At 42.7% G+C, this 23,516-nt stretch overlaps 1 protein-coding gene across 4 annotated transcripts in view; it reads left to right on the plus strand.

Moving 5' to 3' along the window:
• The first annotated feature begins 6,850 nt into the window (after positions 1-6,850).
• Positions 6,851-23,516, plus strand: part of fgd5a (FYVE, RhoGEF and PH domain containing 5a) — a 36,354-nt gene continuing 19,688 nt past the window's right edge. For 3 of the 4 annotated variants that reach the window (XM_053868823.1, XM_053868824.1, XM_053868826.1), the window contains exons 1-6: positions 6,851-7,083; positions 8,400-10,983; positions 15,719-15,836; positions 17,176-17,234; positions 19,288-19,318; positions 23,311-23,462. In XM_053868823.1, the coding sequence (XP_053724798.1) occupies positions 7,074-7,083; positions 8,400-10,983; positions 15,719-15,836; positions 17,176-17,234; positions 19,288-19,318; positions 23,311-23,462 (2,954 nt within the window). In that variant the 5' untranslated portion in view covers positions 6,851-7,073. The remainder of the gene's footprint in view (positions 7,084-8,399; positions 10,984-15,718; positions 15,837-17,175; positions 17,235-19,287; positions 19,319-23,310; positions 23,463-23,516) is intronic. The other variant, XM_053868825.1, reaches the window with a different exon arrangement.

Below are 23,516 nucleotides of genomic sequence, written 5' to 3' on the forward strand. Positions count from 1 at the left end.
GATGGGGAGTTAAACCTGCATTTTCTGCTTTTTGACAAAGTGCTGACATCACCATGTGCTGCTGTGTATTGATGCAGGAGACACACACTGGTCCTTCTTCACGCTACACAAACCTTCAGTGTGGTGAGAACGTGTGAAGTGGAAAACGTTTAAATGATCGTCATGGAGCAACCAATTATCTGAACAATTGACGTGACTCGACAGCTTCCTGTTGACTGGATCACTAACATTTTTAACCCTGCGGTGCGTTTCATGGATGAATCATCGGGCCGAGGCAGATATTTAAAACCTGACGTCATGTAGGGTTTACTGCCACAAGGGGGATCAATGAGGTGGAGCTGACTTCAGGGTGAAAGGTAAAAAAAACAAAAAGTTATTGAGCTCATTTTTTCAGTTCCTTCAACTTAATTTTTTTCGAAATCTACGTGAAGGCAAAAAGTGTATTTAAAATTACCTCCAAAAAATTGACAGGATCACAAACGAAACGATACATTACTGCATATATATATATAATATTAATAATTGCGACTAAAGGTCCCCAGATTTCCTAGATTGAGTTTTTAGCTTAATTTTATTTAATCATATTTTTAGTTGAAACAAATGTTTATCATAATAAAATATACAATTATTTTGCATTCTTCCACAACAGGGATCAATGAGGTGTAGCTGACTTCTGGGTGACTGGATCAGTGGGGCCTCATAGGTGGGGTTACTCTTCAGTCAGAACCTTGGAGATTAGTCTTCTTCATCAAGCTCCCACTCAGCACAAAGCATATTTTCTGGGGCACACACACAATATGTGACATATATGACTAATAAGATATTTGAAAGTTTTGAGCAGTGCAGTTGATAGCTCTCGAGTAGGTGTGTCATGTGTCACAAAACTAGATCGATGCTGTTGCTGTGGTGGTTTTCTGGTTGATCTGCAAATGCAGATACTGATGCAGGTTGAAGTGTGTTTGTAGGTTAATTTAAGTCAGTGGGGAATTTTCCATTGTGTTTTTCTATTCAACAAATGGACACAGACAAGTCTGAATCATTCTTCAATTCTTTGTAGGTTTCAGCCGTGATTGTGTTGGGATCCTCCCTCAGCCTTCTTCTGTGATCCTACCCTCTCAGAGAGTCACATCCCAGTCACATTCACGTGTCTGTCGTAAAGTTGAGCGCCTCAGTAAAACGATACAAACATTTCGCACACTGCCAATGATACCACAGTCTCTTTAATTCATTGTGTTGTTGTTCCGTTGTCGTGGCGACTCGCTTGATGACTCCTTCAACATCAGTCAGCCTGGATTACGACTGAAGTCACGACACAGATGAAGAGCGATCGTCTATTGATTGTCGACACCTCCATCATCCTGAGTCATGCATTACTAACAATGACACTGTTGAGATAGTTAATGGAAGGAAGGGGGTGAGTTTCTTTCTAGGCGGGTTATGTTCATTTGTATATAATTCAAAGGACACGTGATCTGTCATTAAAAAAGGAGAGTCAGACAGATAAAAAAAGATGAGCACATTAGCAAGAATACAGCGTCACAGCTAAACTGGTCGTTTCTGTTCGTGAAAAGACTGCGGAGTCATGGTACAGGGAGATGAAGAGAACTGCTGAGTCATGAATAGAAGCAATGCTGAAGGAATGACTGAAAGACTCAAAAACTTTAGTAATTTGTGTTTCCATCTGGAAAATGCAAATATATACAACTGATGCAAATATAAGACCAGGGGAAGCTTCTAATCATGCAGTGCATACTGGGACAGTCAGTTTATAATGGGGTGGGAGCACGAAACATAAAAAAAAAGAAGTTATTGAGCTTATTTTTACACTTTATACACATTTATTTCTTTTTTTATTCCATACGAAGGGAAACATTTGATTTAAAGTTACCCCCTGCAAATTGACAGGATCACAAACTCAAGAAAGCATATGTTAATACATATTTGTTTCAATAACATCAATTTTAATAATCCATTTTTTATGTTGAAACTAATATTTATCATATTAAAATACACAATTATTTTGCATACAATTCATCCAAAAAATAAAAATAAAAATAATCTATCAAATGATTGACTAATTTATGAGTGTAAAATAAAGTGACATTTATTTAAATTTAAATTTAAATTAAGATATCATGAAATGTTCCAAATTAAAGTCTTAAAATAAATTAAAAAATGCAAAATAATTCAACTTTTTCCTTTTTCAAACTTTTAGACAAATCTACATAATTATAATGATATAACTGTGATATTTACAAACAGGTCGTAGTATTTTTGTGTCGACACAATGAACTCATCATGTGGAGGAAAAACGCTTGAGAGTGGTCAGCTAACTACTTGAAACTACTGAGGCTACTCCTTCTTTACATTCCTCTTGTAGATGTCAAAATATCTTCATCACTCATAAATGTGCATCAAAAATGTAATTCTGAATAGTGGACTGAGGAAGCTGATGAAGTCTCTTCACCAGAGTCTGCAGCTCTGGGACCACACAAGTCCCTGGAGAACATGTGGAGACTCTATGGTCAAGAATCAATGCAACACATTGATGATCATTCGATCCATATATGCAGTCTAACACTTTCCCGTCCAATTACAAAGGTGCTTGGGTCACGTTAAATAGTGATCTAACTCCACCTGATTGAACTTTCAAGTCAATACCTGAGCTTAATCCACTGTAGCTTCCGACATGTGGCCAGGCTGTTCCTCATATATCAGTCTAAGCATCACAGCACCAATCTAAATTGAACACTGGCCTCTAATGGGAGTGATGTCACATGGTCACTGAGGGGATAAAAAATACTCTCTATCTATTTTTCGTTTTTGGCAAAGCAGGTGTTATGGATCGCCTCGGCTCTGGGAACGAGCTGCTGACCCCTTCCCCTGATCCTTTTCCTGTTTGGAGAGGTCGGGGGATACGGTCTGTTGGTTCTCTGCTACTACAGCATGTTTTCCTAATATCTCCAGTCATGCTGCGTTCCAGGTAAGGTGACAGAGCACAGCTCCAGGAAGCCCGTGTCCAGAAAACATGTTTTGACCGCCACATCTGGAGGGATATTTATCCCGAGAGCATTTTTATTTTTCGGCAGCGACGCAACACAATAAGCTTGACCGAATCTGTTTGCACAGCCTGGAAAAGCAAAACATATTTTGCAAAAGTGGTGCAGCCGAACAGCCAGACGCGAGCTATCTTTAGGCAACCGACGCAGGAACAAAAGGTTTGCTTCTTGGCAGCAGTAAATGTGCCACTACTGACACATTAAAACTTGGCTTCAGCTCTGACAGTTATCGCAGTGTCTCATTGTTGTACATCGAACCAAAACAAGTGACTCACGCTGATTTGATTGTTTTGCTGTGTGGCATCACTGAGCGTGGCGTTTGCTGGAGTCACAATTCTGTAATTGAAATGCTTTGAAACGTAATGTGCATTCACATGTTCATATCAATGAATCCTTACTAGACCCTGGAGCCACCTGGCACTCGCGCACCCCGGTCAGTGGACCAACATAATTCACACCAACATGCAAAGTGCTGCGAATAAACATGTTTTTGGCGAGTGGGAGGTAATCAGAGTGCCCAGAGGATGTCATGCAAACAACACTCAAACAAGTTCCTGGATTTGTGTCGATATGTTTACACTTCAGAATGACCACAAGAGTTCAAGTGTCTGAAATGAAGATAGAGCTGAGCCAAAAGACAAAGACAAATGGGCCGTAGATTTCTAATTTCACCAGCGTCGTAATGTTTTGGAGAGACCTTGAAAACGCCAAGGAAAATGAGGTGAAAATGCTGTTCATGTGACAATCACTTTCAACAAACTATCTAATGCAACATTGTTGATGACAAAGTCATAAACCAAGTCACGCTCTGTCCCAGACTCGCCTCATCCCTGTCCCAGCTCCAGCCCACAACAGGACATCAAACCCTGGAGTGCGCGCTCCAGCACCTCCCCTGTGACACTCTACCACGGTCCAGTGCGGAGACAGGAAAGGTTCGACACCTCAATATGAAGAAAAAACAGTCAGTTAATGTAGCTAACGGGACACGTCTGCATACAGAGGCTGCGTTATACACAATAACAAAGTGCGTTGTGGGTCAGCTGATCGGTCCACGCACATTAGGTTTTTTCCGGCTTGTTTCAGAGGCGTTTGAGTTCTGGATTTTTGTTCGAAATCAGAAGCAAAAAAATCTCGAAATTTTTGGTTTTGAAGTCCGGGACGTTCGAAAACTAAGGTACCATTGTACTTCATAATTTACGTCAATTTATTTGTATTTTACACCTCTTTCAGTGCAGGTACTTCCCTAATGTATGGTTTTTTTTTCTGGTCTACGCTTCAAGATAATATAATTTTGGGTTAAATTTGAACAATATGCACCCTTTTCACTTCCACTGCTGCGCCCACAATCCTCTTCAAGAGAACTAAAAAGACCATTTTTGTGAGGAAGTTGAAGCATTTCTTTGTTAGAAGTGGACCTCACCCATTTGATTTATGTTGACAGTGATGCATTTAATGGAAGTCGATTAAAAATTTTATGCAAATATGGATCAAACAGGGGCCCAAGTTAGGGTCGTAATGTGTTACTTTGGCTCATGGAATCATGCATGGAATCTTCCAGTTATAATGAAAATTTTCACTCGGAGACCAATGAATTTATCTCCATTTATGACTTCTTAATTATTGATTTCCACATAATCACCAGATAGCGGGTGATGATGGTTTGAAGAGTCTCTCAGCACCTGTTTACTGACTGATGGAGGGTTGCACCTCAGCTGAGCCTCCTGCTCTCGACCATCTGGAATGGGAGTTTTGCAGAGGAGTGCAGTATACAGACCTGATCAGAAACCCTGAAGCAGAACAGTGCATGTTCAGCTTCTCCAGACGCTTCAGGTCAAACTCTACGAGGTCATCTGCGTCTTTTTGACTTTCAAACGTGAAGGGGGAAATATTCCCATCCCAACATGTGGGCGTTCGAGGAGCAGTCGGAGCTGTCAAATTAAAGAGCTCCTGGTGGGGGAGCATCTCAGACTCCCCCAGCAATGGAGAAGGTGTTCCTGTCCTTGAAGAGTCTCAATTGAAAGCCTGTTGATGCTTCACCTTCGCCTCAGAATCAATCAGGTCCAGCCGAGGTCACCAAAGGGGTCAAACTCCAGTGGAGGTCGATATTCTCTGAAATAATTAGCACTTTTAAAACAACTTTAATACTCAGGGACGAAAAAAGTCCAAATAGAAAATAAAAACTCAGAGTCTGGGACATTTCTTAGTGTTCCCATCTGTTGTGAGGGAAGCGAAGCGTGTTGTGCAGGAAACACTGAGAGCAGTTTCCTGTTTTGAAGAGAGGATTTTTAAAGAGTTGCATTCATTCAGTCGGCCGCGGATACCGAGCCAGGAAGCAGGGCCAGCACCGAAAAAGCTCTGATGTCCGAGGGAATCTGTTTTTGGAAAATTGCTTTTAGGAACTTTTCATGGTGAAGCAGAAGTGCATGTACAAAGATAGAAAGAAAGTAATAGAACCAAACCTAATTCAATAATAGTAGCTGTTGAAGACACCTTTAACGTTGTTGTTGGTGTTGTTTAATTTACATTCTAAATTTGTCATCTGATCCCACCCACTGCATTCTGAAAATGATATCATACGTAGGTAATTATTCTCACAGATGAATCATTCTGACATGACTTTATACAGCACAGCTGCGTATTGACTATCAAGTGCAGTGTGCAACATGTAACCACTTGTTCATTACGTATGAACGTGAGTCTCTCGTGCTGTTTCCTTCGCATTTGCTTATCTGTTGTTAAAATAGCATTTTCAGTGACACCTAGACTTGACAAATATTTCACAATATTTAAATTTGTATTTTAATATTTTTATAGATTAGCATGAAGTCATTTAGAATATATAGATATGTATAATCACATTTATTACATTTTTTTAAATACATGTTTTTAAATCACCCATGTAAAATTATGAGTATGTGATTCATGATTTAGACTTCAATCATACTGTTCATTCGGCAATATAATAGCCTCTACATGACAGAAATATAGAAATATTATTTTTATCTTTAATTTACTTCTTAAATGTTAATCAACTTTTTAATGTACTTGTAAATTCATATTTATGTTTTTCCCCTTTACAATGGTGTGTCAGTGGGGATTCAAGCAGATGATGGTACTGTGATAAAAAATCAAAATGCGGTCATGTTAAAGGTTTTTTTTTTTTTAAGGATTATAATGACTCTCTAACCACAGTTCAATGCCAAAAAAAATGTATCCTTATTCCAAAATAATCTTCTTCTCTGGTGGATGTTTCAGAAGTGAGATGTTATATTTGATGTGGTTATCAATGTAAATAAAAAAAAGTGCAATAATCTAATCTAACATCTCAATGAAAGAGAACTGCGGTGGTGACACGACTGTTCACCGACATGTGTTATAAACCGTGTCCTGAGGGAAATCCAATCTAGACTCCTGAAGACTGTAGTCTGTGTGCGATGGTCAGGTGGTTGGCGACTGGAAGTGAAGATGTGGTTTTGGTTCTTGTGCATCACTAGATATTGAGACTCTATTTACACATCCCACATCCTCAGCCCAACAAGGCGTGTATTGCTTTAGGCGTATTGGAATCATAATATATACAAGATTATTCATTCATGTTTACTGTACTTATTGACTGTATGAAAACGAACTGCAGCTCTGGTGGATGACAAGCAAGCTGCTCTGAGTGAATGAGAGAGGAGCAGAAGCGTAAGACACAGGATTCTCTGAACGGAAGCTCCAGACGGAGCACAGCCTCAGGAAGCAGCCGCGGCTCCTCCGTCCCTCCACAGCAGCTGAGCAGCGGCGGGGGAAGCATCTCAGTCCTGGAGGTGCGACCGCCTCTCCGCACTCAAAACACGGGGATTCCACGGGCGGACTTTCACTGCAGGGAAACACAAGACGATGCCTGTTCCAAGTCTCGCCTCACAACTTGACATCTTCTCCTCGATTCTCTGTTTGGATTAAGTTTCCTGGTCCTTTCAAGAGAGAAGAAAAATGAAAACTGTCGGCTGCCGTGGATGATGAAGTCCCAGGATGAACACAGGTTTGTGAAATATCCACAAAAAAACAACTTTTATTGATAACACCAAATTGTAATAACGCCGCATTTTAACAAATCCGTGTAATCGATTACTAATGTCTGACGAGCTTTCGCGTTTAGGTTTTGTGATGATCAGCAAAATAAAATAATGGGCATTTATGGCAGATTAAAACGCTTAATACAGTTTATCTTTGTTCTAACGACGAAACAAACAAGTAAGTATGAGTTAAACTGCTCAATTAAGGACTTGTCTTTCATATCGTTAAATAATCTTGTGTGAAAAGTAAATCTGATTTTAAAAAATGGGTATTTTATTTCCTTACCATTTGTAGTTGTTTTAGCATTTAAGTGTTTTGTATATAGTCTTTGAACCACACAATGAAGCATTTTGCCGTTCATTCATCACTGTATAATTCCTTGTGGAAATGGTGTTTATATCATCAGTGATGATCGCAACTAGTTTTATTGTCTTTCCCAGCCTGAAAAAACTGTGATATATGTGTTATTGTGTCTCGACTTTGTGAGAATTTGGGGAATAATGACAAGAAGGAAGTCCATTTGTGTTTAGAAAACATGCACTTCTGTGTTCAAGACGGATTGATGGAGGGGGGGCCACTCTGTAAATGTCCTTCCCGTAGACATCCTGTGTGGAGTCGGACCTTCAAGCAGGAAAACTGAGGAATCTGGAGTTCCTCGAGGCGAACCAGCCAACAAGCGTCATACCGAAACCGACATCGACACGTCTGACACCAATTAACATTTGCAGATGTGTGATATCGACTTAAAAAATATGTCTTGGGGGGAAATCAATCAGAGACAGAGTGAGACAGTCAGAGTGCATGCAGGGTTTAATAGGATGTGCGTCAGGGCAGGTACTAAATAACAGGAAGAGGCAAGGGGTGTGCTCACTTTGTTAAGCATGGGTGTACATTTCCTAACTTTTTCAGCTATTTATTGACCCTTTATTCTGTCTAAATTTGCCTTGAGTTGGCTTTGATGACGACACGATCGTGGCTCACAGTGTTGGTGATATAGATGTGACAGTAGAAAAGAAATATCTTAATACTTATATGTGCATTTATTGTTTTGAACAAGGCCACATATTAGTCATCTACTTTCACCTTCATCTGCCCTTGTCATCCTCGAGTCACTCCTTCATCATTCATCATGAACCTCATTGGTTTTCTTCCTCATCTTCGCCACCAGCATTCTTTGTTCAACTCAGTATCTCGGTCCACAATCTTTGCTTACAAATGTACAAAGAAAAAAACAAAACCAACAAAGTGTGACTGATGGTGTGATGTCATTATTCCCCGCAGATTTCCAAACTCAACTGCACGTCCCTCGACCCAAGGTTCGCAGTCACCTCACTATCAAAGTGCAATCAAAGCTGATGTCACGGCCTTGTCCCCCTGTTGCTCCCAAGCCCCTCTACGGGACCCACCTGCAGGGGGTGCTGTGTTCCCAGCAGAGCCTGAGCAATGGATTTCTGGCTCACTCTGATGGGCAGGTGGAACACCTCCATGAGATGACTGAGGGCAGAAGTGATGCTCAGAACGGTGGGGTGAGTGATGACAGCACAAAGGGAGGAAAGGAGGATGAATCTGAAAATGGAAAGTTAAAAAGTGATGATGATATTTGTAGTGTTGACTCTGAGGAGACAGTGTTAGACGATGCTGGTGCCGGTGATGCTGCTGTGGATCACGTTGACAGTAACTTGGATCAACCTGCTGACAGCTCAATAACACTGGAAGAAGTTAGAGAGGACGATGTGGCTTCTGAACACTTGTTTGATGATGACGTGGAGAAAAAGTCAGAAACTCTCTCAGTTGTTGAAGAGGATCTTGACCCTGGACATAATGGAGTTGACTTTGAAAACAGCTCTGTTGACTATGATTTAATCATTCAAGAGAACAAGGTGGAAACATTTGCCTTCGGATTCAGTGTGCTTCCAACGCTAACTGAGGAGTACCCCTACGATGTGATCGGTCCAAACGACAACGCCAGCGACACGTGTGAGTCATGTGACCCAACAGAAACAGGAGATTCAGAGGTGTGGCAACCAGAGCGGGCCACTAAAGATGTATCTGGTTGTTTCCGATTCAACTCCAGCACAGAGGATGTGTTCGGGCCCTATTCAGTCATCGAAGCACTGCCGGCAAACACCGATGCCACAGCTGATCCTGAGTTGTGCCACGATGATGCCAAGGAAACAGAGGTGGATGAGGAGCAGCCACTGTGTGCGGCAAACCCAGAACCTTTTTATGTGTCTTCAGATGATGTTGAGAAGTTGGAGAATCAGCAAGCTCTTTCAAAGACTGAACGTGAGAGTGAGCAGCATCCGGTCAAAGACAGAGTGAAGGATGTTGAGTCAGCAGATGAGTATGCTGACATTGATGAGTCACTTTGCCCTAAAGAGGATGATTTTGGACAGTTGGAGTGTGTTTCATCTGAAGACTATGTTGAAATCGGTGATGAAGAAGAGGAGGAGGAGAAGGCAGAGAAGAAACATATCAAGGGGAAAAGTGCAAAAGACCGAACAGCGAAACGAGAGCAGGCTCTCCTCAGCCAAAGAAAAAGTTGCCAGCCTCGTCTCAGGTTATGTAACATTACAGTGCCCACCGACCTGGACCTGGGTCGCACCCCAGAGCTCACCAATAGGGTCGTGTTCGCTCACACCACCGAGGCCTTCGAGGAGGACATTGAGGAGCTGGACTGCCACATTGTGCCTTTCTACGAGGACACAGACTCGGACAGTGAGGAGCACATATACGAAGAGGCTGGCTTTGACTCCGAGGGCGAAAACTTTCTAAACCTGGACAGGAAGACTATTGTGACCCGCTCGCGCTCATACTCTGGCAAAGTTCCAGGTTATGTACCAGAAACTGTGCCAGAGGAGACAGGCACAGAGTATCAGACGCATGACTACTGCACGGTGGCCTTGAATGAGAGCAGTGAACCGCTCAGCCATTCGCAACAGCCGGGGGTCAACTGTCTGATCCCGCCTATGAAGTCTCGCCGCTTCTTGTTGTACTCCCGTTCCGCTGAGGGTCAGGAATTGTCCATGACTTCGCCTGCTGATGGTGACAAATCCATCAGAAATGAGCTTAGGATGAGGAGGAAAGATGACAACCTTTCTCTTCCGTGTGTCATCACCTCATCCGGAAGCTTCTCTCAGCGTAGTGTCCAGTCCTCCAGCGGTGTTTCTACACCCACCTCCCTCGTGGACATCCCTCCACCCTTTGAGCTCGCCTACATCACAAAGAGACCAGTCACAAAGAGCTCCCCGTCTGTACTGATACAGCATGAACCTGTTGAAAAAGTAAAGAACAAAAAGACTTCATTTAAGCGTTTTCTGGCACTAAAGTTCAGGAGGAATACAGACTCGAAGGGTTACAGTGACGGGAGTGTTCGCTCGTCTCGCTCCTCCTCAGAGTCCAGTCACCACGGGCCTACACGACTCATTGAGCTCGACCGTAAAAGTAACGGCTGCTCTCCTCAGCTCCAGTCCCGAACTTACAACTCTCAGCAGCGCTCCCAGGATCTGCCTTTTGTTCTCAAACCAGATGAGAGGAAGATTGACCCCAAACCCTTCCACAGTCGCGTCTCAAGAGTGGAGTCTTTTGAGGAGCGATCACGGCGCTCCGCAATGCTGGCTCCTTTAACCAAACCGCGCTCCATATCGTTCCCTTGCCCAGACACCTCTGACTATGAAAATATTCCAGCCATGAGCTCAGATTACGAGAACATTCAAATCCCAGGCCGACCTGTGAGATCCCACACCGTCACAGAATTTTTTGAAGATCCCAATCGCATGGCCGCCCCCTGCAATGAAAACGACGGGTACGTGGACATGAACAGCTTCCCAGGGATCGAAAAACCTCAGAAAAGCGAAAATGAAAGGTAAGACTTTCAAGGATGTGTTTATGCAGACATTTCCCAACCCCATGTCAGCCTCCTCCACTTTCACCCATCATCCCCGAGTCACTCCATCATGAAGCTCACTGGCTGTCTTCCTCTTCTTCATCTTTCACATTTTTAGTCTAATGCTGACCTTCCTCCTTCTGTGTCCAAGCCATCTGTGCTCTTTAACTTTGTTTACAGGCTTCATTGGGTCATCTAAGATTTGAAGGGAAGGACAGGAGCTGGTTCTGTTCTTTTCTGTTATATCGCCTGTGTTTGGTCAAAATGTGCGCCAGGAGGGGTTACTGACACGCTGCTCCATCTGGCATGAACAGGAGAAACAGAAACAAGAGTGTGTAGAATCTAATGTTGCAGATACAGGCACCTTACGGAGGAAAAAGGGGAGAAATTTGGACATGTTATTGTCACAGACTGCTAGGTAGAGTGTTGACATTGCAGGTTCCATAAACGATCAAGAGACAGGAAGCTTGTATTTGATGCCTCTGGCCAAAATAACCAACTGTATATGTTTATCAAGCACACAATGTGTGAAAGGGCACCACGATTGTCAGTGTGTAATGTTTTTAATAGGGTTTTTTATTGCATTAAATATTCATTTGACTTATAATGAGGTGATAAATCAATTTGGGTTTGACAAAAATCCAAAGAGCTCCTTGGGAGCCAAATGTACAAGCCGAGATGAAAGCGTCTGTGGTCTGAGGAGATGTAATTCCCATTACTTCACCAGGTCACATCCATTCCCAGTGAGATGGTAGATGGAGACGGTCTCAAGAGTTAAGTGATGAGTTTAGCGTGTTCTGGTATTATGGTTTGATTAGAGGTGATCGCTTTCAGGTCGCTCGAGGGCTGGAAATGAAATTTAACACTTCAAGTTCAGGCATGTTATTCAAAGTGGAGGTTGCTGCTATGGAAAGTGAAAAAGGTGCTATGATCTGGTAATTGCTTGTGTCGACTGGGAACAGGTGAGTGAGAAAACACGGAGGGTGTGAAGGACCAGAGGAGCAAGTCCCTGGTAATTGCTCTTCTGCACGTGACACTTGCGTTTCAGTTTAAGAGCACTTTTATTAAAGACGCTCTCTCTTCTTTCCCTGGACCCTAGAGGGGCAGCGGGATTTACAGCAGCGGGTGATAGAGTGTGGAATCACTGTGGTCAGACTGTTCCAAATTACCCTGACCTGAGACACAGCTTCCGCCACCATGGGCTACGTTCTTCCCAGTCTTAATAAAACCGTTGTGTTTGATGGCCTGTGTGTGGTCGGAGAGACAGGCCATTACACAGCCAGCCCTCACGTGTAGACGACCTTCGGGAGTTCAGTCTCACTCAAATGTATTTGATGTTATTTGTTGTGTTATTCCAAAGCTAGTTCAATTAAGATGTATGTTTTTGCATTCTGTCAAAACCTTCCTGTTCACAATTTGGCTGACGTTATGGTCTTCTCTCTGTTAGAATGTGGTGACCTCGAATACCTTAACACAGCACCACCTGATGTACTGGAGGTTGAGTTGTGGACCGAAAATTTGCATTATTGCAATGAAAAAGCAATCCATTTTCTTTAGGGCTGCACTTTTTTATTTATTTATTCATAGTATTATTTTAACAAGAAGATAATTATATGTTTACATGATGAGAAACATTATTACTCTTTACAATTTTACATCATGTAAAAATGACAAAACAATACCGGCATTTTTCCTGAAAATCCCACTACTTGTTGTGAATCTGCAGCCCTGGCTGTAGAGTAGAGCTGCAGCCGCAGACGTTAGAGACACCCAGCCATGATGGCCATAGTTTGGCAATAGAAATGACCAGCGACGATTCGCAACGTGTGCACCCACCGACTCAGACGCAGCATTAAAACAAGACACTTGGCCTCAAACAAGAGACTAAACAAATACTAACCGGGGCTAACCGCAGGCGAAACCAAAGCTGATGGAGTTTATTGTTTTGAACAAGCAGTTGAGTTTGGTTGTTGAAGACCAGACATGTGCAACCAGCAGTTATAGCGCACCTGGACCCCATATACTCCCTGGACATGTATTTGATGAAAAGAGGAGTGGTCTGTCAGGTTATTAGGCAACATTTTGATGTTTAACAAGTGAGGAGTGAAGTTTACATTGTGGGTTTGATCTGTTCATTGTTCAGTGAAAAGGGAATAAAACATTTATATTTACACATTTTTTTCTTTATTTATTGTCATTGAAAGTGTTGTTCCATATTATTCTTATATTGTAGCTTTGTATGACTAATCTTAAAAAGGTGACGTTTGTGTGTGATTTAGTTAAGAAGAAATATAAGCAAAAAACTGTCAGCAAAAATTGGTATTGGCCTGCTGGAATCTCTAATCGGTATCAGACAAAAAAATGGCGCTTGGTGCACACCTAATTTTTATTTGTTAGCGTTACAGTGATACTATTTTTTCACTGAAATTATATTATTTTTCTGTTCAAATAATTAAAAAAAATGTTTTACCATTTTTCCTTTTTCTCCTTTTGAAAAGCAGTTTCATGTTGAGCATGCCACCATGCTTTGTTCGAACACAATTGAGAGAAACATTTTCGAAGGTATCTACAAATAACTAACGGAACATGGCTGTTTTAATTTGGGTCAGTGATTAATGGAATCGATTCTGTAATTGATCTGAAGGCAGTGGATTTCAGCTCCTTGTGTGTCTCGCACCTTATTATATACTCAGCTGCTCCTCTGTCACTGATGCTATCAATGTGCCTCATTGTGCCCTCACAAGATGCTGAGACTCACCACATTTCCCCCGGAGTCGCCTCTGTTGCCACAGCCACTTTTTTGTCCCTATAGGGGCTTGTTTATGTTTATGTCATTGTGTGTCCGTCTCAGATCTCCACTGTGTGTGTTTGCTGTGCCTTTTTATTTGCCTCATGCTCTAAGCCCTTTCTAAAGCTTGGCTTCGCCACTTTCCAGTGCTGGCACGCCTCACAAGGCTGTGGAGATTAATCGTGAGCAAAGTCGACAGTCAATGCAGTCGGACACCCAAAGAGAAAAGGAAGATTTTTTTTATCCCCAAGAAGAATAGCTCCATCACACAAAAGCAGCTGACTACTGTGGCAGTCAAGCAGAGAACTTAAAAGTGCTACAATCTTGGCTTGTTCCCCACTTGTACTTATTCCTGTTTGATGAATGGGCCGAGCTATTCAGACGACTCCGGTATTCAGGCTGTTCGAAGAGACAGGTTCATTAGAAAGCCTCCTATAGTGTGTAATGCTAACGCTAAAAGTACACTAATGATTCATCCAAAGTCCATTGGTGTGTGCTCGCAGTTGTGTGTGGCTGCTTTATTAAGCTTCTGTCGAGACTACCGTCTCAGCAGAAAGCTCCTCGGCGAGTCTGGTAACAAACCCAAAAAATGCATTCGATTTTAAAGAGAAACTTCTCTTTGTAGCCTATCACTTTAGTCCCAGTGACACAGATGATGATGGTGATGGTTTTTCTTCATCCTCATCAGCACATTTATAAGCGCGCTGCTGAAGAGGGCTCCGATCAGCTCCACCACCCAGTGTTTTGCGAGTGTGATGAGGGAGCTGGGCTAAGTGCATTGTTGTACTGGGTGGTGGCTGTGTGCTGTGTGGCGAGGCGGTGGACAGGGCGGGTGCGCTGGTTCAAGAGGCTCGGTGCCAAGGACTCTGAGGTCATTGCCAGGTCATCCCCGGGGAGGAAGCGTCCAGCCTAGGAGCTTTCCAATCGCCTGTTTACAGGAAATGCAGGACAAGGGTGGAGCCGAGGCGGGAGACTAGGAGAGACGGGTGGACAGATAGGATGAAAGAGATGTACGGATGGTGGAATAGTCTAGAAGAAGGCAATGTTAAAAGTTGGCGGAACAGCTGCAAAATTTGTCTTTAAATGTCCACCCATTGTCTTCATCGTATCCTAGGTCAGTTGGAGTAAGCAGGCTTAGAATTTCCTTGCCACTGAGATCTTCTAGGAACGGTTCTGAGGGAATACACAGGAGTTCCCAAGTCATCCGGACACATCTCTCCGAGAGAGTCCAGACAGTCTCTACAAAGCTGGTGACCACATGTGACAGTAAAAATCCGTGGAGAGCTTTGTTTTTTGCTCAGCTCTTCCTTTGTACATAGATAGACCATGGGAGTCTTCATGACTGGAAATCTGCCTATTCAGCCCCATCTTTTCCTCTCTGCAGGAGGCACTTCTGTTCCACACGAAAGAGAAACTGTTCTGTTGCACCGTTTGCAAAATGAGTTTCATTCAAGACCCCATAATGCTTGAGCCCCTACCCCTGGGGAAGGATCTCAATGATAACCTGAAGGCAGGATGTTTCAAAATGCATTCTTGTTATTTGTTTTTTCATGGACAGAAGATGAGATGGGTTCATTGTGCTCATTGTGAGTGTGAAAAACACTATTACATGATTGCTACGTCTGTGACACAGTTCCACATGAAGCAGGAATACTGTTTGCATCTGGGCTACATCTTGGGACATGGTGACATGTAGTGACACAAAAACAAGTATCAAATGTTCCAGAAGGTGAATTAATCTATTACTCTTCAGAGGTCACTGGGATTTGCTGAGTAGGGGAATTTTCCGGCTGCATACTGCATTTTTCCCACTCCAGTTCAAATCTCTGCTATTGTGTCGTTGCACACAGCATAATACCATTGATTTTGTTCTGCTTCATCTGCTCTTTTTATGAGCCTCACATTTTTCGTACCTTCTCTTGGCAGCGCCTACACAGAGCCTTTTCCATTGGCTGCAGTGTCTGCCAGGTTGTCAGCCGAGGAGGACCATGGGCGAACGTCAGAGGAGGAGGACGCTGCGCCGGAGCCCAGTTACGACCGACAGGTGATATTTATTAAAATAGGTTTACATCAGTGCTCATGATTTTGGGTTGTACATCACATACACACATCAGCAAGTCTTTAAATCTAAAGCTGAGTTCATTGTGAGGTAAACCGTTTTGTGTGAGTTGGACTAAACTTGGAAAAAAATCTCTTATATTGGTCCTTCAGAACAAAATATCGATTTTCATATATGAGCACTGAATTGTCTTTATAGTTAGTATTCAGACACATGGTTGTGAAAGCGTGTAGATAATTGCGGTCTTGTTTTTCTAAAGTATGATGTGTTCATGACAAGGATGAGAGTGTGTTGATGATCAGGCCACTCAAACTACTTACAACATTAAAAGAGTTCTATGACATGGGGGTTTAGGTTGACACAAGTGCAGTGAAAGTTTTAGTAAATGGGCATTGGATGAGCTCAAATTGTCAACCTGTAAAAGCTCAAAGACCGACTGAAAATTTGTTGCAGCTGTTATTGCTCATGTCTGTCCATCCAAAAATGGGAGTCAGTGAATCCATATAATAAAGCAGGCAAGCACTCAGAGAGCACAGAGTTGTGCATGGACATATGGTTTTATCATTGAAAGTTAAATTCCCTTACTTTATTTGGACAACAGGTGTCGGTACTGACATTTTTGACGGACAAATGGCAACATTTATAACCTTTCCTTTGCGGAGGAAATCACTACAACTCATTGCTAAGTATATTAAAGGGCGCCTATGAACTAAACCAACATGTAATGATGGGAAAGATTGACAGTCTTAAAAGACAACTAGTCGCTGCACTTTCTCTTCCACTTCCTCATGAACATTTGTAAAGGAGGAAAAACAAAGCACAATGCTTCGATAGAAACATCTGACCTCTCTGATCTGGTCTAATAGAATTGTATTTGGGTGTAATTCCGTGGAAATTGGCTCAAGCGTCCTTCGAACGCAGATAACGCAAGAGCCTTCCTGGTTCACAAAGAAACACTAAATGGGTCAAATGTTTCTCCGCGGCTGCTGTGTTTCGAGCCTGCGATTAGCCTCTCAGCGATCAATGGGCCCCACTGTTGCTCCACACTCACTCATACATAATGCATCTCAATTTAAAAGTCTCATGTTTTCAGAAAAAAGCCTCCATGTTCTTGCTGCGGTATAATGAAATAATCAGTCTTATTGTGACAGCAAATATCTGGGAAAAAGTAAATTTGCTATTTCATCAGTCCGCGTCAGCAGCAGTGCCGCCGCTCCTATTAATGTCTGAGTGGAATAAGTGCCCACTGAGAGCGTTTAAACATTAGCTGTGTTCATTCATCTCCCACTACGCCCCCCGCCAACCCTCCCTCTCTGTCACACAGATTGATGGCCGATCCAGAGCCTTCTACGTCGCCAAAGAGATCTGCGACTTCGAGAGAGTGTAAGTGTCTTCATGAATGAGGAGCGTGTTCTCACAGTCTTATTGATGTCTCAGTTGAGTGTGTTTCTACATGGAAGGCTGTGTGGGAAATTTCAAACAATACATTTGCTCGATACTCGATTTTCGGGGATATCAGTGCTGTTAGGGGTCTGCAAATGAAAATGCTCTAAATTGAGCTGTTTCAGGGCTAAAATAGAAAATGTATTTTCTGTGGCGCATGGTTATCACTCACATACATTCATATCCTTATTTGGGATTCACTGGAACCAGTCAACGAGTATTCAAGTGTATTCACTTTTGTATCTCCTTGGAAGTGGCCATTCACTTGCAGTGATGGTTCTAGCTCCAGCCCTGTTTGATCATGCCTGGGATGGCAGTGACAATTTAAAAAATCGATATTGCGGAACGCTATTCTACTCACCAGGTGCGTGGCACCAGTGCCGGTCAAGCCGCTGCTGAGTCAGCAGGCATAGCGTGCGTGCAGGTATGATTTGACAGTGTGTTACCTCCAGTAGGACTGGAACATGGAGGGGGGGAGGCGCCTAGGGACTGCTCGCCTCTGTTTTGTAGGAGGCTGGTGAAGAGGGGATCCCTATTGTAAAATGTCACTTTTGGATTAAAACTGTATGTTAACTGTCATTCAAATAACACAGGTTTCTCCCCTGTTATTAGAAACACAACTGTAACTGCTATTTTGGCAATTCACATTTTTTTACTTTTATGTGGTGAAGGATTATGCTGTATAGAAATGTAGTTATTCGTTCATTTATTAGTAATTTATGGTTAATATTCTGTTCATCTGTGTCTTGTTTTTTTTTTTCCTTTTTCTTATTTTTGTCTTTGGGGGTAGGGGTCTAACCAAGGCCACCGCAAAAACACAGCTCTGACTCCACCTCTGAGGAGGACGTGTCTGTTTGTTTTTCCTGCAAAAAATTGTTTTTGCTCCATTTTGGCAATGTCAGTTACAGTACTCATCCAAGAGGCCACCTCTGGTGTGGCACATGTGAACCACTGATCTTTCTGATGAGGGTTTATGCTACAAATGAATTCTCTCTTCACGTCTGTATCGCAGCAGGACTGTTGTTACCTCGTCATTATGCTAAGACCAACAGCAACAAGAACAAGCGTGTTATTCTTGGCCTCTCTGAAAGAGCGCAGTGATATGAGTGTGACTAATATGCAGTTCCACCATAGTAAGCATTGTATTCAGAAGAGAATGACTTTTTAATTGCTGCCCACTGCAGTGGCCTCTTTGTGCCAGAGGGTTCAGAAAAGTCCTCTTTGAAAAGTAGCTCTGAAATGGGGAGATCAAAACTATTAATATTTAACATAATGTGCTGCCCTTTGTAGCCCCCGTTGATTGTGTTTCGTTTTCCGAGGTTATGAGAAAGGTGAGTTAAGGGTTAATATTTGGTGGTTTTGAACAGAGAAAATCTGGAGGAAATCTGAATTTTCTGTGGGTGGACATTCTTGCCTCAGAAGTGGAGTGAACTTGTTCCTCTGACGTCCACTTGAAACTGGAATCCAAAAGCATGTTGAGAGAATTGAGAATATATATATATATATGTATATATACACACAGACCTATCTTGCTGTGTGAAGTGGTTCACAGATCACAGTTCTATAGGTAGTGTGAAGACGTGAAACAAGCTTCTCCCAGCTGACTTATAGATGGAGCACCAACAATCAGGCACAGATCATCTGTCTGGTTGTCCTGTCTGTCGATCAAGTGGCAGCGGGAGTGTGTGTCTGTATGCATGATTCAGAAATATCTCATCCTCAAATATATCCCAGAGTAGCTGGTGAGATTTTAGTCGCGCCAAATTGACTGTGTTGTTTGAGCTCAAATAAATGACTGATAATTAATTGTTCTAAATAATGAGATTATAATGTTAAAATGTAACTTAAATTTACTTTAAATTTGAGCTTTTTTGATTCTTTTTTTTCCATTGTTTTCCATTCTTGAAAACAGTGTACAAATAAGTTGACGGCTAGAAGCAATATTCAGGTCACATGAATCATGATTTAAGTGCACTTTTCTTTGCTTTTACAGGCACGTCAGCGCCCTCAAACACCTCCACGAGGTAGGAGACATTTCACATGACATTCACTTTCATGGTTCGTTTGTGGCTGGTTATGTTTTTTAAAAAGTGTTCTGATAACAACACATCCTGCGTGTCTCTGCCTCCGTCCTCCGCTGCAGCGCTCTGGCTCTGTTTAGGTTTATCAATGTTGTTCCAGAGAGATCTACTTCCTGGTCTTGACAATGTTGTAATGCGACTCCAGCTGATGCTGCTTGTTTATTACGCCACACCGATGTTGAGACTCAGATAACGCAGCATCTCACCTGAAACTGTCTAGCTTGTTTAAGACAGATGCAGTATGAAAATCCTCTCAAATGAAACCCAAACAAGACTGAAGTCAGGTGAAAGGGCGGCACGTCAATCTCTCATTCTTCTCTGTATTTTTGCTCCTGGTCGATCTCCTGAGGCCGGCTTTTCATTCTGCAACCATTCCTTCTCCCGTGATTCCTGTCACAATTCCACTATATCCCCGTCAAGATTGGATACCAGATCAATAATAACCTCCACATGAAATATGACTGTCAGCCTTGAAACAACATAAAGGAGCTTGAGTTTTGACCGAAAGGGAAACACAGAGATGTGGTGGCGGCTATTGCGCTGACATAAAGTCACAGAACGTGGAGAAGCGCATCAGTCAGCTTCTACCTCATCACCTTGAATATCATGCTGCATGTCTTATGAGTGCCCACACACTGCTTCACCTCCTGCGGATGCTAAAGCTGCTGCAAAAGTGTCGCCGGTACCATTAAACAGCAATAATGTTAATGATATACAACGGCCGGCCGTAATGAACATAAATCCATAAACTCATCATCAGACTCAATTCGAGTAATTTGCACTGGACCTATGCTGAGTATTCAGTTAGAGGTGTTTCCTTGAAGATGGAGGAGCGGAGGGTTAACGATGAAATTGGGTCATCGTGAGACCTGAAGCACATACAAGTAATGACCCATTTAAAATGTCTTCCTAAGTTCTCTATTGGACTTTAATACTCTCTACAACAACGATTGAGCTCTTGGACTAGATCAAGTGTCACCCCGGGAAAGTCCAGCCTCTCTTCCATTTCCTCCCTCTCAGGTCTGAAACTGTCTTCTCTGCTCTGTCCTTGTCCTCAAAGATGAAGGTGTTGCAACTCTTTAGTGATGACATCTTATTGTGTGTGGGCGTGTCGTGCTTCCAGATGATGAAGGTCGCTCAAATTGAAGACTTAAAATGCTATCTCAACCTCCTCTGAAGGTTGATGGGAGTTTTTGTAACCAGTCTAACCAGTGCTTTGATGACTTTCGACCGTGTTTTTTTGGCTAGCAGCTCCTGCTATTACGGTACCAAACGCACTATGTCTGCTCTGCATTGATGATAAACATCAGACCTGTTCTTTGTGAAGGATGTCACTCTCCAGGATCATTCACAAAGTTTTTCAGAAGAGCAGCCGAGGAAAGGGTCCTTGCATTATAATGTCATGAGTCCAACGGAGTTATGTGGAATGTCCTGCTAGAGGAATGGAACCACCTTAACTGTAGCTTTCATCCGAGCCTCTAGCAGATGCCAGAGCTTCTCATTCCAACTCTATGACCAACCACCCATCTGGGAAAAGATTTCACTACAACTGCTTGAGAAGGAGGAAGGGAGGCCCACTGTGAATTGGGAGCGTTGACTTTTGGCTTTCATCATGGCTGTGAGGTTGCCATGCTTATGCAGCAAACCTTTCTATTTATTTCCCTCAAGAAAAACAATAAGAGTCAAAATCTGACCTTCTGAAATTACCTCATCTCCTTGCTTGCAAACCTTGTTAACCCTTTTATGACGGCAGTTAGAGAAGTTACACACTCACTGTGAGTTTAATAATAATTTAAATGGAAAAGAGACAAAACACAACTGTTTTTTTCCACTCACACCCTTAAAAACTGACACAATGTCAATTATTACCATGAAAAATCTTTTTTGTGTTTCAAAAGGTATGTATGTTTATTATTTACAAGAAAAACTCACAAAACTGTCAGCAGTTTCATTTTGTCAATTCTCAACATTGTTGTATCAAATGACAAAGAAATTTGTTTGGCCTGAACAAAAAAATAAAGAAACCATCACATCATCAAATCAATGACTCAATAAACACTTGCTCCAGAGTGGTTTTCCAGCGCCCGTGATCTTCGATAATATGTTGAAGCACTCTGGCACACGCTCCTTCTCACACCTGAATAAAACTGACAGAACACGGTCTGTGGTGTTACAAAACACTACCATCACACAAGACACTTGTGCAGGTGAATCTTGTCTGTGTTTGGGTGGATCTACTGCAGACATGGGCGTGAATGTAACAACAGTTATGTGAGTGCAAAGCCTTTGTTGTTTGAATTTCCTCGACAGCCTGCAAACATTTAAAGTATGGATATCTGTAACCAACAAAGGTTATAATAGCTGAATTAAATGAAGTAGTAATGAAACCAGATGTTTACAATCACGCAGCAGAATAAGTATGAAGATTGAAGAAATCCCTTCTTATCCGTCGTGTTCTTCTCGAGCACATTCTGTAAATGTCAAGTGCCAAGTGTTAAAGCCTCCGTGGCCTCTGCGTTACTCACATGAAATAGAGTTATTCTGTCCGGAAGCTCCACAGCAGCACAATGTGCACAAACATAGGGTTTGGAGTGGGAATCAAGTGAGAGGCACACATGAGCTATTGTTCCATTGTTTGATAAGGAATAACAAGAATACAAAGAATTTCCAGACCCTGTCCCCCCATAGGAAGGGAGGCCGTGCTCCTCTCCAAAGGACTTTCTCCATAACAGTTTCAATATGAGAGGCCAGACATATTATTTTTTCTCGTGTGTGACCTGCTGGCCCCTGAACAAATTCTCTCGACTGAGTTATGACCGCGCATGACTGGCTGCTCAACCATCTGCTTAACACTGCTTCTTGACCTGCCAACGTGAGGGAACTAGGAATAAGCCTGGGCGCTGTGTGGTGGGATTCAAACACACCACTGGTGGCGCTGGAGTATGAGATGATGAGGAATTGTGTTGAATGTTAACACAAATACGATCAATGATGTATGGTGAGGCTCGTGTTGTGGAGTGGCACCGTGTCATCCAGGGATCAAGGGGGACATCTGTGTTTGTTTTAGCCCTGGCTGGTATAGAAGGACTGCAGACACTTATCCTTTGCAGACTAACAGCAGCCTTGTTTGTCGCAGTTTGGTCCAGAGAGGAAGCAGCTTTTATGTCGTGTTTCCTTGAGTGGAGCTAGTAGGCTCGGCTTGTGTAGTCGTGGGTCCCTTTTCCCCTGGTCTGCCTTGTGTCCCCAGTCATTGTGGTACCCTTTTCGGGACTAAATAGGTGATGATCTTCATCTCATAAAACAAACTCTTCACACGCATTACTACTACTAGCATTTACTTTTTCTTGAAAAACTTCTCTTTCCTTTGTGTTTATATTTTATGTTTTTTTTCTGTGGTTATTTTGTATATTAGCATTTTCCACTTACCCAAAACTCATGTCAAATATATTGTATACAAAATATTGAAGATATGTGTGTGTGTAAGAATCTGACCACACTTTCAGAAACAATCATTTGAGATGTGCTACTCTAAAGCTGAGCTGACGGTTCCCAGAAGGTCTTCAAGTTCACACTTTTTGTCACCAGAGCAGGTGAACTGTGCGCATTCATGCTTTGACTAAAAAGCTATTAGCTGAATTATGGAGACCAAATTCATGATGCAACCACACCTGCTGGTGTGCGTTTATGACGACATTCCTGAGTTTCCTAAATGCCTGGACAGAGTCCGCTGCGGACGGGAGATGATGGGAGGGAGGCAGGAAGGATGTTTAGGAGGATCTGACCTTCCTTCCGTCCATTTTTCGCCCGCATATTGTTGCACATTCCTGTGTGACTTTCATTCCTCCTGCTCCCCCTCCCTTCCTCCCTCGCATCGCATCCCTTTTTTGTCCCACCCTCACCTTGGTTCTCTTTAACAATCCTTGTCTTGAACACAGGACTTCAGGAAGGCTGTGGGAGAGTCGGTGGGTGAGGATGGGGAGCCAGTGATGGAGAAGCAGAGGCTGGAGGAGATCTTGGGCGTGCTGCATCAGGTCTTCACCCTCCACAGCAGCATCCTGGCTGAGCTCGACGTGCGCATCAATCAGTGGTAAATAGTGATGGCCAGACCTGTTGAAGAGGAAACTTACTCCAAAAGAGTTCA

The sequence above is a fragment of the Synchiropus splendidus genome, chromosome 6 (genome assembly GCF_027744825.2).
Source record: "Synchiropus splendidus isolate RoL2022-P1 chromosome 6, RoL_Sspl_1.0, whole genome shotgun sequence".
Lineage (NCBI taxonomy): Eukaryota > Metazoa > Chordata > Actinopteri > Syngnathiformes > Callionymidae > Synchiropus > Synchiropus splendidus.